The 13,795-nt window shown below is 42.7% G+C and overlaps 1 protein-coding gene across 2 annotated transcripts in view; it reads left to right on the top strand.

Moving 5' to 3' along the window:
- Hspbap1 (HSPB (heat shock 27kDa) associated protein 1) overlaps nucleotides 1-13,795 on the top strand; it is a 73,711-nt gene that overhangs the window by 58,979 nt on the left and 937 nt on the right. For both annotated transcript variants that reach the window (XM_005386521.2, XM_005386520.2), the window contains exons 4-7: nucleotides 99-235; nucleotides 4,132-4,303; nucleotides 6,889-6,972; nucleotides 13,570-13,680. In XM_005386521.2, coding sequence (XP_005386578.1) covers nucleotides 99-235; nucleotides 4,132-4,303; nucleotides 6,889-6,972; nucleotides 13,570-13,680 — 504 coding nt within the window. The remainder of the gene's footprint in view (nucleotides 1-98; nucleotides 236-4,131; nucleotides 4,304-6,888; nucleotides 6,973-13,569; nucleotides 13,681-13,795) is intronic.

The following is a 13,795-nucleotide window of genomic DNA, read 5'->3' as shown; positions in this document are numbered from 1 at the left end:
CAAAACCAGAAGTGCAAGGGAACAGGTACAAGGCTTCCATACAGAGGAAGGAAGGAGTTCATTGGTTTTTGACAGACTGTCATTTTATTCCAAAATAGGACGTGCTGTGGTCTGACTTCGGGTTTCCTGGGAGAAATGGCCAGGAAAGTACATTGTGGATCGGCTCCTTGGGTGCGCACACCCCCTGTCATCTGGACACCTATGGTTGTAACTTAGTCTTCCAGGTGCAAGGAAGGTAACGTACATCTGTTGTTTGTGTGCATGAGTGTATGTGCGTGCATGCGAGCTGGAAGATAAGTCGGAACACCAGACCTCAGTCCCAGTCTGTTCTGTCCCAGGGCAGACCTCTAACCTGCCCACTGTTTCCCCTTTTGTGAAGCAAGGGGAAGAGTTAAATAAGTGATTTCTGTGTGTCTCAGCCACGATCAAGATTGTCCTCTGAGTTCCCAGATCAGCTGCAGCTCTCTGTTTAGTTTTTTTACATAAGAATAGATATCATCCTATATATGTACTGTTCAAACTTTTCTTCAAAAGCACAGCACCCTTTGTTCAGTTCTCAATAAATAAGAGCAGGTGGTGCATGCCTATAATCCTAGCACTCAGGAGGCTGAGACAGGAGTCTCTGTGAGGTCAGGGCCAGCCTGGATTACATAGTGAGTTCAAGGGCAACCTGGACTGCATAGTAAGACCTTGTCTCTAAATAAATACGTGCATACATACATGCATCCGAATATACATACATGCAGGTGAGCAGGTCACATCCCTCAAGTCCTTGGGGTTGGTGGTAGAGGGAGCTAGGACCAGATAGTTTTATGATCTGCCACTAGGCACAGTACATCATATTACTACCGTAGGTCAGTTTTCCTCTCCATCTCTCTTTGGACCCTCAGGGATATAAAGGCTATACCTGGCAGTACTTTTGGTAGCACTGGATTCCTGGAGTTCAGTGAGAGTGTAAGGTTTGTGCCACCTGAAGGATGTACCAGATGTGTGTGCAGCCTTATCTCCCTGAGTTGATCCCTTTGGGGACATTGCAGGGCATCACAGAGGGAACCCGGAAATACCCATATGCAAGTTTTGAGTCATTAGATAGAGAAACCAAGAATGGATCCAAGAGAAGCAGTAGTGTGTACGTGAGCTCATTCTCCTGTGAAGTACTGGGGAACTGCACAGTGATACGAGGGAGTCCACTGTTGGATCCGTCAAGTCTGTTAAAAGGCTGAGAACGTCTCAGGTCCCCCACTGCGTGCTGTGGGTGCAACAGTGAATGGAGTGTGCGTGGACTCTGCCCTTATGGAGTTAAGATTTGGAAACCACAGGGCAGGTAGATCACAGGTTTGAGTCTAGCGTGGGCAACAGAGACCCTGCCCAGTTAAAAAATTAAAAAGTCTGGGGTTGTAGCTCAGTGCAAAACCTGGGTTCAATTCCTCGTATTAGGGTGTGTGTGTGTGTGTGTGTGTGTGTGTGTGTGTCTCTGTCTGTCTGTCTGTCTATCTGTCTGTCTGACTGTCCGTCTGTCTGAACGTGAGCAATGGTAAGACAGGCCCTGCTTTTAAATGGCCCTTTCTATGTATTCTGAATTGGGCAACAAGCCAGAGAAACTCACCTTGGAAAAACATAACCCAGAGTACCCAGAGTTCCTTATGTGTTACAAAGTTAATACAGCTTTTAAGTTCAGTAAATACCCATTGCGTGTCCTGTGCTGGTACCATGTAGTAAAGTAGGTACAGAGGCAGCTGCTCTCCCCTCTAGGAGCACACACAACTGGGGTGTAGGCAGGCTCCCGACAGCCAGCATAGAGCCCATGTTCTTGAGGTAGGGCTCACAGTGGGCAGGAGCTTCCTGTTGAAAAGATCAAAGAGGATTTCACAGAGAAGCTGCCTTGCATGGTGGGCCTTGAAGGACATAAGTGTTCCAAGGGCTCAGATTGGTGGGGCAGGGGTGTACAGAGGACCCTGGGGAAAGTCTGGTGTGAGTTGTGCATGGGAGAGAGTGATCAGGCAGGAGAGGCAGGCTGGAGCCTGAGGGGCTCCACTCCCGAGCACATACTCCTTATTCCGTTCTTTCAGGGTACGGGGCCACGAGGGGTTTTGAGGGGGGACTGTGCAGTACCTTTTCTGACAGAAGGACAGGACCAGGGATGTCACTCAGTGGCACAGCACCTGCCTGACAGAAGGACGCACACACTGAAGATTTGAAAAGAGCAAGGCAGATCGGAGGGGCTGGCTATGGTCACAGCCGTTCCTTTGGGAAGCACTGCTGTGGTGTAGGGGATGGAGCCAGGATCCGGAGAAGCATGGACATCTGTGTTCCTTGTATGTTCTGGGTCCCCTGACTGGTGGGACCCAGTGAGCGATGCTGAGCAGGCATTTGATCTTTGCCACTGCTTTGGAAATGGACGGGGCAAGTAGCCTCTCAGAGCCTTTCCAGTTCCAGGCCTGGCTTCCTGCCTCACCATAGGTACAGTGGAATGGAGCAGTCTTGTCACCTCCAAGCTTTGAGGTGAGGCTATCCACTTTTGAACTTTAAGGCTTATTAATTGATGGCTATGTAAACTGATAGGCTGTACATAGTTCCACAGTGAATTTCTGTAAAATAAAGGGCTTTGGGGTTTTTTGGTTTTTTTGTTTGTTTGGTTGGTTTTTGTGTGTGTGTGCGTGTGTATGTGTGTGTGTGTGTGTGTGTGTGTGTGTGTGTTATGGTTTGTATCTAGATGTACCCTCTAGGCCTCATTTGTTCATAGGAGGGGTTTTTTGGAGGTGGATGGATCTAGGGTATGTGATGTTTGGGTTAAGAGTATGATGCTGGGATTAAGGGTGCCCTACCCTGAGTGTGGGTGGCAACATTCAACAGGAGGGAAGCCTCAAATGGATAAAAGGGAAAGGCAGGCTGCTTCAGCTGCCCTGTTGCTGGCTGCTGCTGCCTTCTGCCTGCCCTGCTTTGCCATGGACTGTTTCTCCTCTGCCATGCTCCCTGCCTTGGAGCCAGCTAACTAGACCAAAACATCTACAAACTGTGAACCAAAATAAACCTTCCCTCCTTTAATTTTGGATATGGGTATTTTGTGTCAGCAATAAGAAAAGTAAGTAAGAGTGTTTTTTGTTTTATTTTTGTGGTACTGAGGATTGAACCTAAGGCTTTTATACTGAGCTCCATCCCCACCCCCTACCCCATCCTCTACCCCACCCCCTTTTTTTGAGACAGAGTCTCACTAAGTCACCGAATTGCCTGGGCTGGGCTCAAACTTATGATCCTCCTGCCTCAACCTCCCAGAGTAAAGACAAAATGTTATTTCTATAAAGCTTTCCAATTTCCAAAGCGAAATAAGACTTTGGCATATAATTCTTAGTTTGAAAATAGCAGCCATTGCTCTGCACTTCTGAAAGGACTTTGGAGCCACATTGTAACTGACAGGGGTCACAAGAGGGTTATAGGGCTTCTGCTTTCAGGGCTAGAGCTTGTTTCTCTTTTTTTCCTTGCTCCCCCATCTCCAACTTCCTGTCTGTCTCTCCACACTTCTCCCCTTTTTGGTGACCTTCCTCTATTGACATAAAGTGCAGATGTGTCTAGTGTTCTGTGAATTAAGATTTATTACCTCCACGTTTCAAAACCTTTTTAATTGACTGAAGCATTTCAGTTTTCTCCTTTGGATTCTTCTATAGCATATTCTTTTTTAGTTATGTGGTGTTATGTATGCATTTCTCTTAATATATTAACTTAACAAATGTTTAAGTTAAAAAATTTATAATGCAGCCAAGCAGTCTAGAAGCTATTTGATAGATGAAACTATCCTTGCATTCTGGATAAGAATGCAGATATTTGAAAGGTTATTTGGGCAGCTCTAGAATCAGGGATAAAAACAATGTATGAGGGGGCAATCTTTGATTTGAAAAAATGAAAAAATGACCTTATAAACTATTGGTCCTGTTCCAGCAATGAAAGGTGCCGCTTGAGGGCGTCCTGAGTCACCCACCAGATGTCTGCTCAGGGGATTTCAGCATTAAATGAGAGGCCAGGTGACCACAGAAGTGGCACCTGTGTTTCTCCAGGGATTGAATGGATTTAGGTGCTACCTTTGTATATGTTTCATCCCAAGCTCCGAGTACTAACTTGCATCTTTTTTTTAATCAGGAAAAGATGGCATCTCTTTCCTCCTGAAGATACACCTTTCCTTTATCCGACTAGAATCCCTTATGAAGAATCCAGTGTGTTCAGTAAAGTCAGCGTTGTCAATCCTGATTTAAAGTGTTTCCCTCGGTTCCAGAAAGCTCGAAGGCATACGGTCACACTGAGCCCAAGACAGGTAATGATGGGCTTTACAACACTGATGTCCTGTGCTGTCCCTGACAGTACAGCCACATCTCCCTCAAGTCCCTTATGCCACGTGCTTCCCCCTCAGGGCAAAGGAGAATGTTTTCCTTCCTGCTGCTCTGCTACTGGGAGTAGCCTCCGCAACTACATTTACAGTTCCTGGAAAGGAGATATGAAAAGGGAACTTAGCACCTCCTGTTCGTGAATAGACCTCATAGTACCCACAGGTTAAGACAGAGCAGCAGGCATGGGAACTGCAGCGTCTCCGGAACATGTATCACAGTTTGAGTCTTTTCGGAGAGGCTGGAACAGAACCCAGACACGTAAACACAGGCTGGGATGCGTGTAGGTAGTGGGCCACCAGAAGCAGGCTGGAGGGAAATGATTCGCATTTGACAAAGGGTGGGTAACTGTGTCTGAAACATTTCCAAAGGTATTGTGCTTACTGCTGCTATCCAGAGGGAGAGTCTCCTTTGCAAATTGGCCTTTGCTGTCTGGTAGCTTATTAGCAGTTGAAAGATTTTTGTTCTCTTGGGCAGACTTTATTCCCTTGCTTATCCCTCTCCCCTGCCTGTCTTCCTCCCCTGGCTCCCATCCCTCTGTCTTTTTCCTGTCTCTTTCACTCTCCTCACTACAGGCTCCACAGTTTGACTTGACCAAGTTGCTTCACCCCCTTAGCAGTCACTCTCCATTCACACCTTTCCTCCCAAGCCCCCTACAACCCCTTTATTTTCTGTCTCCATAGATTTGTCTGTTCTGGACATTTAATACAAGTGCAACTGGACAGCATATGGCCTCTTGTGTCTTTCATAGAGCATATTATTTTCAAGGGCGAGCTGTATTGTAGAATGTTATCAGCACTTCATTCTTTTTATATATTCCATGATATGGATCAGCAGCGTGTGTTTATCCATGCATCAGCTGAAAGACATTAGGGTTGTTTACACTTCTTAGCTATTGCAAATTGTTGTGATTATTCATGTACAGGTTTTTGATTGAATATATATTTTCAGGTTTGGAGTAAATACCTACGTGGAACTGGTAAGTCATCTGATAACTGTCCCTGACATGTTTTTTGAGGAATTGCCAAACTGTTTTCCACAGTGGCTATTCCATTTTACATTCCCACCAGAAATACATGAAGGTTCCAATTTCTTTACATCTTACCTGTGTTTTCCATTTTTTATTATTGTAATTCTTGTAGTCATTCTAATGGTTATGAACTAGTTGCTAATTCATTTTTTCTTCCATCTTTAACAGCCAAATTTGGATGAGTTGTTTTGTCTGTTTTGACCCACCACAATACAGCTGTTCCTCACCACTTTATTGAAACTATACGTACAATAGGACACTCGTGACTCCTGTGTTAGTGTTCTGTCACTGTGCCAAAATGCCTGAGAAAATCAGCTTAATAAAAGAAAAGGTTTATTTGGGTTCAGTTTCAGGGTGTTCAGTCAGTGGTTGTTTGGCTCTGTCCCTTGGGCTGGTGTCAGCACAGCATCTCCTAATATGCCACAGGCTGGCAATCAGACCTTCAACATATGGTCTTTGGGGATCACTCCAAACCATAGCACCCTCATCATGACTAAACCCATGGCCCTTTTAGTGGTCATTTTCCCCAAAAGAAACTTCTTCCCTCCGGCCCTGTCCTCTCAGAGCAAATGCCACTCGTTTCTGAAATCCAGAGCTTCATCATCTCCATTTGTGGGTCTGGTACTGAGTGTGTGTGGATGCCATCCTCCTTGCCCCAGCCCAGTGCTTGTGTCTATTTAATCTTCCTACTTAGAGCTTAACATTCACGGAAAAGACCATTCCAAGAATTTCTTGTGCTTTACAGTCTCTTTCTTAATGTCAGTTTTAATTATCCTTCTGTTCAGAATTTCTCAGTGACTCTCTCCCTCCAGGATAAAATCCACGTTCTTTAGTCTGGGTCCTCGGCTGGGCCTACCCCCATGATTCCCTCTGAGACTGGCCAACTTGCTACCTCCCCTCACCGGCTCCACCCACACTGTCTCTGCCACCTCTTCCTGTGACATATCTTCATTCTTTCTCTAACCTCTGGCCTCATTTCAATCATGCCTCGTCTGTCCAGGTTGCCCCTGCCCCCCTAGCTCAGGCCTGCTTCTCCCACCCTGGGAGTCCTGACGCGCTGAACAGTCTCTGCTTCGTCACCATGTGATGCCCCTCCTGTACATTATCTTCTCATCGCCTGGGTTTTGAACTGTAAAAGGACAGAAACTGGGTTCCACCTTTTTGCCTATGCCATTCTCAGAATATATAAAATTGTTTTGTGATGGGACGCAGGAAAACGTAGAATCTCAGAGGTCTTTGCTAAAATTTAAATGTAGACAGAGAAGGCCCAAGATTAAGAAGAGTAGAGAAACTGGCAGAACCCTTTCTACAACATGAGAATTCGTCAATAAAAAGAGATTATAGGCTTTGTTTTCTTGTTTCCCTTTCCTTCAGTGCTATTATTTTGAATTCATTGTATTTTTTCCTGGCAGCTTCAATGGGACTCTTCCTCTGACATAAAAATGAACTGTCCTAGCCTTATCTATTTTTTCATATTGTTTTCAGGTCCTGTTTGTTCCCAGACACTGGTGGCATTACGTGGAATCCATTGATCCTGTCACTGTCAGTATAAACTCGTGGATTGAACTGGTATGTTTTTGCTGTTTTCCTTTTAAAAACAAATTAAGTCTTTGCTTTTAAGATGCACAAAGCCTGTCTATAAAATTTGGTGATTAATTTTCTTTAACCAACCCCCTGTGATTATATTGTTTTGCTGTACTGTGATTCTGTCCTCTGCTGATGCACAGTTAAATTGGAAATAGAGTTTTTAGAGATGTGCATTCTCTTTCTAAAGGACACACAGGCCTGGCATGGTGGCAGATACCTGTAATCCCTGCGCTTGGGTGACTGAGGCAGGACAGTCACTGTAAGTTTGAGGCCAGCTGAGCTATTTAGCAAGACCCTGTCTCAAAGAAACAAAGAAAACAAAAGACATACGGTGGGCCCTGACATTGAGTGCTAGGTCCACTCCCTCGGCCACTGTTATTAGGAAAATTGTGTTGAGTCTGGCTGGATCTGTCTGCCTTGTGCTGCCAGTTCTGTCCCACGCCATCTGGACTGAAAACACAATGGACCCTCAAGTTACAACCAGCCTGACATACACACAACTTGGGTTATGATCAGCTTTTTAGTTTTAAATTACAATCCAAGTCTTGAGTTATGACATGAATGCTGGCCAGTTGGGCTTCCAGACGGTCTCAGATACAGAGTTAGCTTTTAAAGCGTTCTGGAGGGAGCATTATAACATCCTTTCCAGGATGGGGTTAGTTGAGAAATCCTGTGCCAGTGTCTCTCAGGACACTGAGATCTGCCTGTATACAGGCGAGAGATTCGAAGGCTGTGTAGAGGAGCCTGAGCCTTCCACTGACAGCTTGCGTTACAACCAGCCCTTCAGTGAGTTCCTGCGTCAAGAGTCCACTGCAGCCACTTCCTGGTTCAGGATCCTCATTAGTAGATGCGGAACTCTTGGTCTTGCCTTACACATCTTCTCAGGGCATTTGGTTTGCATCATCTATGTCTGCCAGAAACCTTTCCCCACCAATACACTGTGCCTAACTGTGGCTGCCTGCTCTATTTGGCAATTACAATTGCCCCGTGTGATGGCCATGTCTGTCGCTTTAAACAGGAGCCTGGAGTGTACGAGTACCCTCATTGGCCCCAGACCCTGGCTACACCTCTGCTCTTCTTAACCCAAGCATCTCTCCACTCTTTTTGGCAGCTGCCAAATTTGTTTTCTGTGTTAATCTCATCCTGAAAGTATGGATATACTTGTTTTATTCAAATATATATATATATATATATATATAATTTTTTTTTGTTTTGTTTTTTGAGACAGAGTCAGCCTGTGTAGTCCAGGCTGTTCGTGAACTCACTGTGTAGCCCAGGCTGGCCTCAAACTCACAGTGATCCTCCTGCCTCAACCTCCTGAGTGCTGGGATTATATGTATGTGGCACCACGCCCGGTCATATCCAACAATATTTTTTTTCAAGATGTCGGATTTACAATTGAAACTCTAATACTGATAATAACCACTAACCATAAATTTGCAAGTAAAATTTAATACTTCCTTGCAGTCCTTTTTATCATTACATTATATCCTACCAAGGTAGGTAGAAAGTGCTTTGTTCACAGATCACTGTAAAAGGTTAGACACAGTGGTACGTGTCTATAGTCCCAGCTACTCAGAAGGCTGAGGCAGGAGAATCACAAGTTTGAGGCCAGCCCAGGTAGTTGTAGCAAGACTTTTTTCTCAAAATGGAAAAATAAAAAGGGCTGAAGATGTAGCTTCACATTCTCTGGATTCCTTTCCTGGTACCCACTCACTCCCAAAAAGAAGTCATTGTAAAAGAATAGCCATGTTACTAACCTGATACTCAGGTTCATTTGTTTCAGTTTTAAATTTTAGGATTTAATGACTTATTCATTTTCCATCTAATTTAATCTTTTGAGTATGTAAAAATTTAATTTGTCAAAACCATATAAAAGGTACCTTCAGAGAAGTACCTCTTCACCCCTGTCCCTCCACCTAATTCCTACCAGGGTTCATACGGGTCCATTTTTATTCCTTGCTAGTTCATCATTCCAGTGTGACTTTTGGGCTAAACATGTAAATATAAAAATAAGTAAACAAATGCATACATTTTTATATAAATGTCTTTGTGTATATATTTATTTATATGCTTATTCACAGATACACTTTTGTATTTGCTGTTCTTTCTTATAAAGTAATGAGCTATGGGGTTCAGTGCCTTACTTTATAAATTTAATCCTATCCTGAATTTGACCACATAGTAATGCAGAGAAACATCATTTTTTCTCACCAGTGTCTATAGAGTAACCCATTGTGGGAGTGTTCCAGTATCACTTAGTATGTTCTCTGTGGGGATATTTGATGGTTTCCAGTCTCTTGCAATTACAAACAATGCCAATGAACAGCTTTGCACATAGTTTTATACTTGCTGAAGTGTGTTACTGGGGGAGATTCTGAAAAGTGGCTTTCCCAGGTCACAGGGTGAGGGTAGCTTTAATTTGATCAGGTTTTAACAAATTCCCCACCAACCTCACTCACACACGTTGGGGAGGCTGTTCTTTCCACAGCCTGCTGAGCAGAAGGCATTGTCAGATTCTGCGGGTCTTTGGGTTTTGAGTCATAGAAGGACTTTCCCCATTTTTAGGTCATCAAGAAGTTCACTAATGTTTTCTTTTGGAATTTGGACTGGTAAACTTTTTGTTTTCCATTTAGATCTGTTTCTCATTTGGAGATTTTTTTCTAGTGTGTGGTGTAAGGTTGAGCTCTAATTATATCTTCCCTCCCCCCCCCCCAGTGGTAACAGGGGTGTCAGAGATATCATTTGTTTTAAAGCGTATTTTTCCCTGGTGATTCAAGATCATCTTAATCATATACTGTATTAAATATCTATACATATCTGGCTGTATTTCTTACACTGGTCTTTCTGCCTAGTTTTTATCACTTACACACTGTTTTTTTTCTTTCTAACACTGGGTATTAAATCCAGAAACTACACACTGGAGTCCATCCCCAGCTCTTCTTTTTTTAAATTTTTTTTATTTTGAGACAGGGTCTTCCTAAAATGCAATTGGCTGGGCTCCAGAGTGTCGGTGATTACAGGCATGAGCCACCACACCCAGTGGCACCCTGCTTTATCTAGAGAAATCTCAAAGCAGAGGTTTGCTAACAGAAGGACTAACCTCTGTCACGGCTTTTCTTTAGAAGTGTTTCCCTGGCTATTCCTGCATTTATTTTTTTCATATGGCCTTTAAAATCAACTTGTCTAGCTTCAGGAAAAAACCTACTAGTATTTTCGTTCACTCCATATTAAATTTTATATGAACTTTATGATGTTGAATTGTCCTGTCCAAGAATGAGATGAATTTCCACTGTCCACGTCCAGTTTCTGTGTTATAGGAGCATCCTCATTTGGGCTTTGTACATTTCCTCTTTTTTTTTTGGTACATAATACTTACATTCCTTGGGTGCTTGTGTGGAGTTAGTGTGTGTGCATGACACACCTTAATTCCTCTTTTCATCCCCTTCTCCATCTCTTTTTTTTTTGTTTTGTTTTTGGTTTTTGGTTTTTGGTTTTTCTCCGGTACCGGGAACCAAACTCACGACCTTGCGCTTGCCAGGCAGGCGCTTTGCCGCTGAGCTAAATCCCCAGCACCCCCTTCTCCATCTCTTGATCCCCTTTCCATTTGAGAAAGATCTGTCTCCCTCTTCCTCTTATCTTTTACTTTGCTCTTTATATTTTGTGTTTCTCATATAAGAGAATCTATGGAATATTTGAACTTGTGTGTCTGATTTATTTATCGTTGTGGTCTGAAGGTGCAAACATTTTCCTACAAATGACTCAAGTTTGTCTTTTTTTGGCAGAGTGGTTCTCCATGGTGTGTAAATATCGTTTTCTTTATCCGTCCTTGTGTTGGGGGACATATAGGCTGCTCCTATGATTTACCTATTATGAGTTGTGCTGCTATAAACATATGTATGCATGTGTTACTCAAGTATGATCTTTAACTCATTTAGAAAAATACCAAAAAGGGGAATAGCTGAGTTGAATGAAATTTCTAGTTTTAGTTTATTGCATGTTTCTTTTTAAAGTTTATTACTGAATATTTTATCTTTTTTGCTCCTGTAATGAGTAGGACCTTTTCTCTTATTTCTTCTAACTTTATATTGGTAAAATATATGATAGCTGTGATTTTTTTGTGTTAATTTGAATTATTTTATTGTGTTATAATTTTTATTGCTTTTCTTGTATTTTCAGGTTTCTCTCAGGTTACCTGAAAATGAGGGTTGTTTTACTCTTCCTCTCCAGTTTGATTACCTGTGATTGTTTTCCTTTTCTGATGGCATTGGCTGGTACAGCCACCACAGCAAAAAACTGACGGAGGGAGTAGGTGTCCTTGTCTTGTTCTTCACTCCTGAGAGAATTCTCTGAGTGAAAGGCTAAAGCCCAGCCTTCTGTTGCCTTCACTATCTTCATTCTTACGTTTAAACAAAAACACTTGGTCTCCCGTATTTCCACGCACATGTTCTGTTTGTTCTGTTCCTCTGGAGAGCACTGACTGAGAAGCTGTGTGGAGCTGTAGTTCCCTTCCTGGATACCTACCCAAGAGAAAGGAAAATACGTATCCACACAAAAATGTGTGCACAGTATTCACAGTGGCATTAGTCATAGCAGCCGACGCCAGCAGCTGAGGAGTGCATAAGCACGCTGTAGCGTGAGTGTACAGTGCGATATTTTTAAGCCATTGGAAGGAAGTACCTTCATGTGGTACAACACAGATGAGTCTCACGGTGTATGAAGCCAGTGATACATGGTGTATCAATAGCTAGCTGTGTGTATCTTCTAGTGCTTCTTCTTTTCACACCTGATACTTCATTTGACCCAGCAATTCCATTCTTAGGTACATATAGTTACCTATATTTACATATCTAAATGATCTTTTCCTATACAGAGATAGATTTCTTTATCTGTCTATCTACCTATCACAGGGAGAGAGATTGAGATTCACTGTAACAGTGTAAGGAATTGCCTTACTTGATTGTAGAGGCTGGCACATGTGACATTTGTCAGGCAGAGTGGGAGGCTGGAAATTTAGGCAAGAGTTGAAGTCTGGAGTCTGCAATCTGTAACACAGACTGACGGGCTGGAGACTCACTTTGGGCTTCTGTTCGAGCCTTGGGGCAGAATTCCTTCTCTGGGAAACCTCCGTGTTTGCTTTTAAGGCCTTTACTGATTGGATGAAGACCACTCACATTAGAGAAGGCAATCTCCTTTACTGAACATCAACTGATGGTAAATGCTAATAACATCTTCGCCTACAAAGCTGTATCTGGACTAGTGTTTGATCAAGCGTCTAAGTACTATCCCTTACCCTACTGAATGCAAAATTAATTCGTGTGTGTGTCAGCTCTCTTTAACCTATGTAGGAATGCCCAGGCTGTTTTCCAAAGCAGCCACACCATTTTACACCCCACCAGTCCTTTGTAAGGGCTCTGACTTCACATTCCCACCACTTGTTAATGTCTGTCCTTTTGATCACAGCTATCCTAGCGTCTTATCTTGGTGATTTTGCTTTTCTTAATTCAAAACTATGCCTCTGAGATTCATCTGTGTTATCACAGCTTTTTCTCAGTTTTCCCTGTGATATTTTCTTTTGTTAACATACCACAGTTTAGTTACCATTCTGCCGATGGATAATCGTTTCCAAGTTTTTGCTTTCATGAACAGAATACTCTTGTGCCTGTCTCCTGGCACACATGTGCAGGAGTTTCCCAAGGGGCAGCGCAGAGGTGTGGGAGTGGCGTTGCTGGTCTACAGCGTATGCAATGTGCAAGAATGCTAGTGTGTTTCCAGATAAATTAGTAAGGCTTCTGTCTGCCAATCCACATTTCTCCACCACTTGGAATTACCAGACCCTCTGTTGCCCATTTCATGAGTGTCTCAATTTGCATTTTCCTAGAGGTTAAGCATATTTTCCTATGTTTATTAGTCAGATAATGGCTCTTCTGAGTGCTAGTCTTATCTGTGTGTGTTACCCAAATTAGGTCATTTGTCTTACTGATATGTTCAGATTCTTTATATATTCTGGTTATTAATCTTTTATCAGTTATGTTTGTTATGGTTTTTAACTTCCTTACAGTTTATTTCCCTTATTGTGTTCTTCGATGAATAGTTGATTTTAATATCGTTTATCATTAATGCTACAGTTCGTGCTTATTTATCTGAACAGAGCCATGCTTAGCCTCCTCGTTCTTGTAGTCAAGCATATTTACTGTAACTTTTCCCCTTCAAGTAAGTGGCTTTCCAAACTCTGTAAGAATGACTCCTCCGTACATATGGTGCTTTTTAAAACGTTAAACATGTTCAAGAATGGAGAAGATTGAAAAAAAAATCACAAGGGTGATTCATCCTTGAGGGCAGTGTTCTATAGACAAAATACATACTTAATATGATTGGTGAAATAGTATATATCTCTTCTAGATGGCAGGTAATAGTGTATTCATAAAAATTACTGCTGTGCTGATAACTTACTCCCTCCTCTCGTACCAAAGCATATATTATTGAGTGGGACACACAGTCAGAAGACAGAGTTCTCTGTTTTGACACATGAAACATGAAGACAAATGTTAAAAGTCTACTTTTTAAATCTCCATTTAGGAAGAGGACCACCTAGCCCGAGTGGAAGAGGCAATCACTCGTATGCTCGTGTGTGCTCTGAAAACATCTGAGGATCCACATAATACCCGAGCTTGGTTAAACCCCACCGAGGTATTCTGGTTTTTAATGTGGCTGATGGCTTCCTGTGGGAAAGCTTTCCTGACTAGAGCATTGATTTCAGCCTTAACTCAGTGTGTACAGCCATTCTGAAGAGTGTTTCTTTTCC

Source organism: Chinchilla lanigera, unplaced genomic scaffold (assembly GCF_000276665.1).
Source record: "Chinchilla lanigera isolate Chin_1 unplaced genomic scaffold, ChiLan1.0 scaffold00026, whole genome shotgun sequence".
Lineage (NCBI taxonomy): Eukaryota > Metazoa > Chordata > Mammalia > Rodentia > Chinchillidae > Chinchilla > Chinchilla lanigera.
Note: the sequence above shows the minus strand (reverse complement) of the source record. Positions and strands in the feature narration are given on the sequence as shown.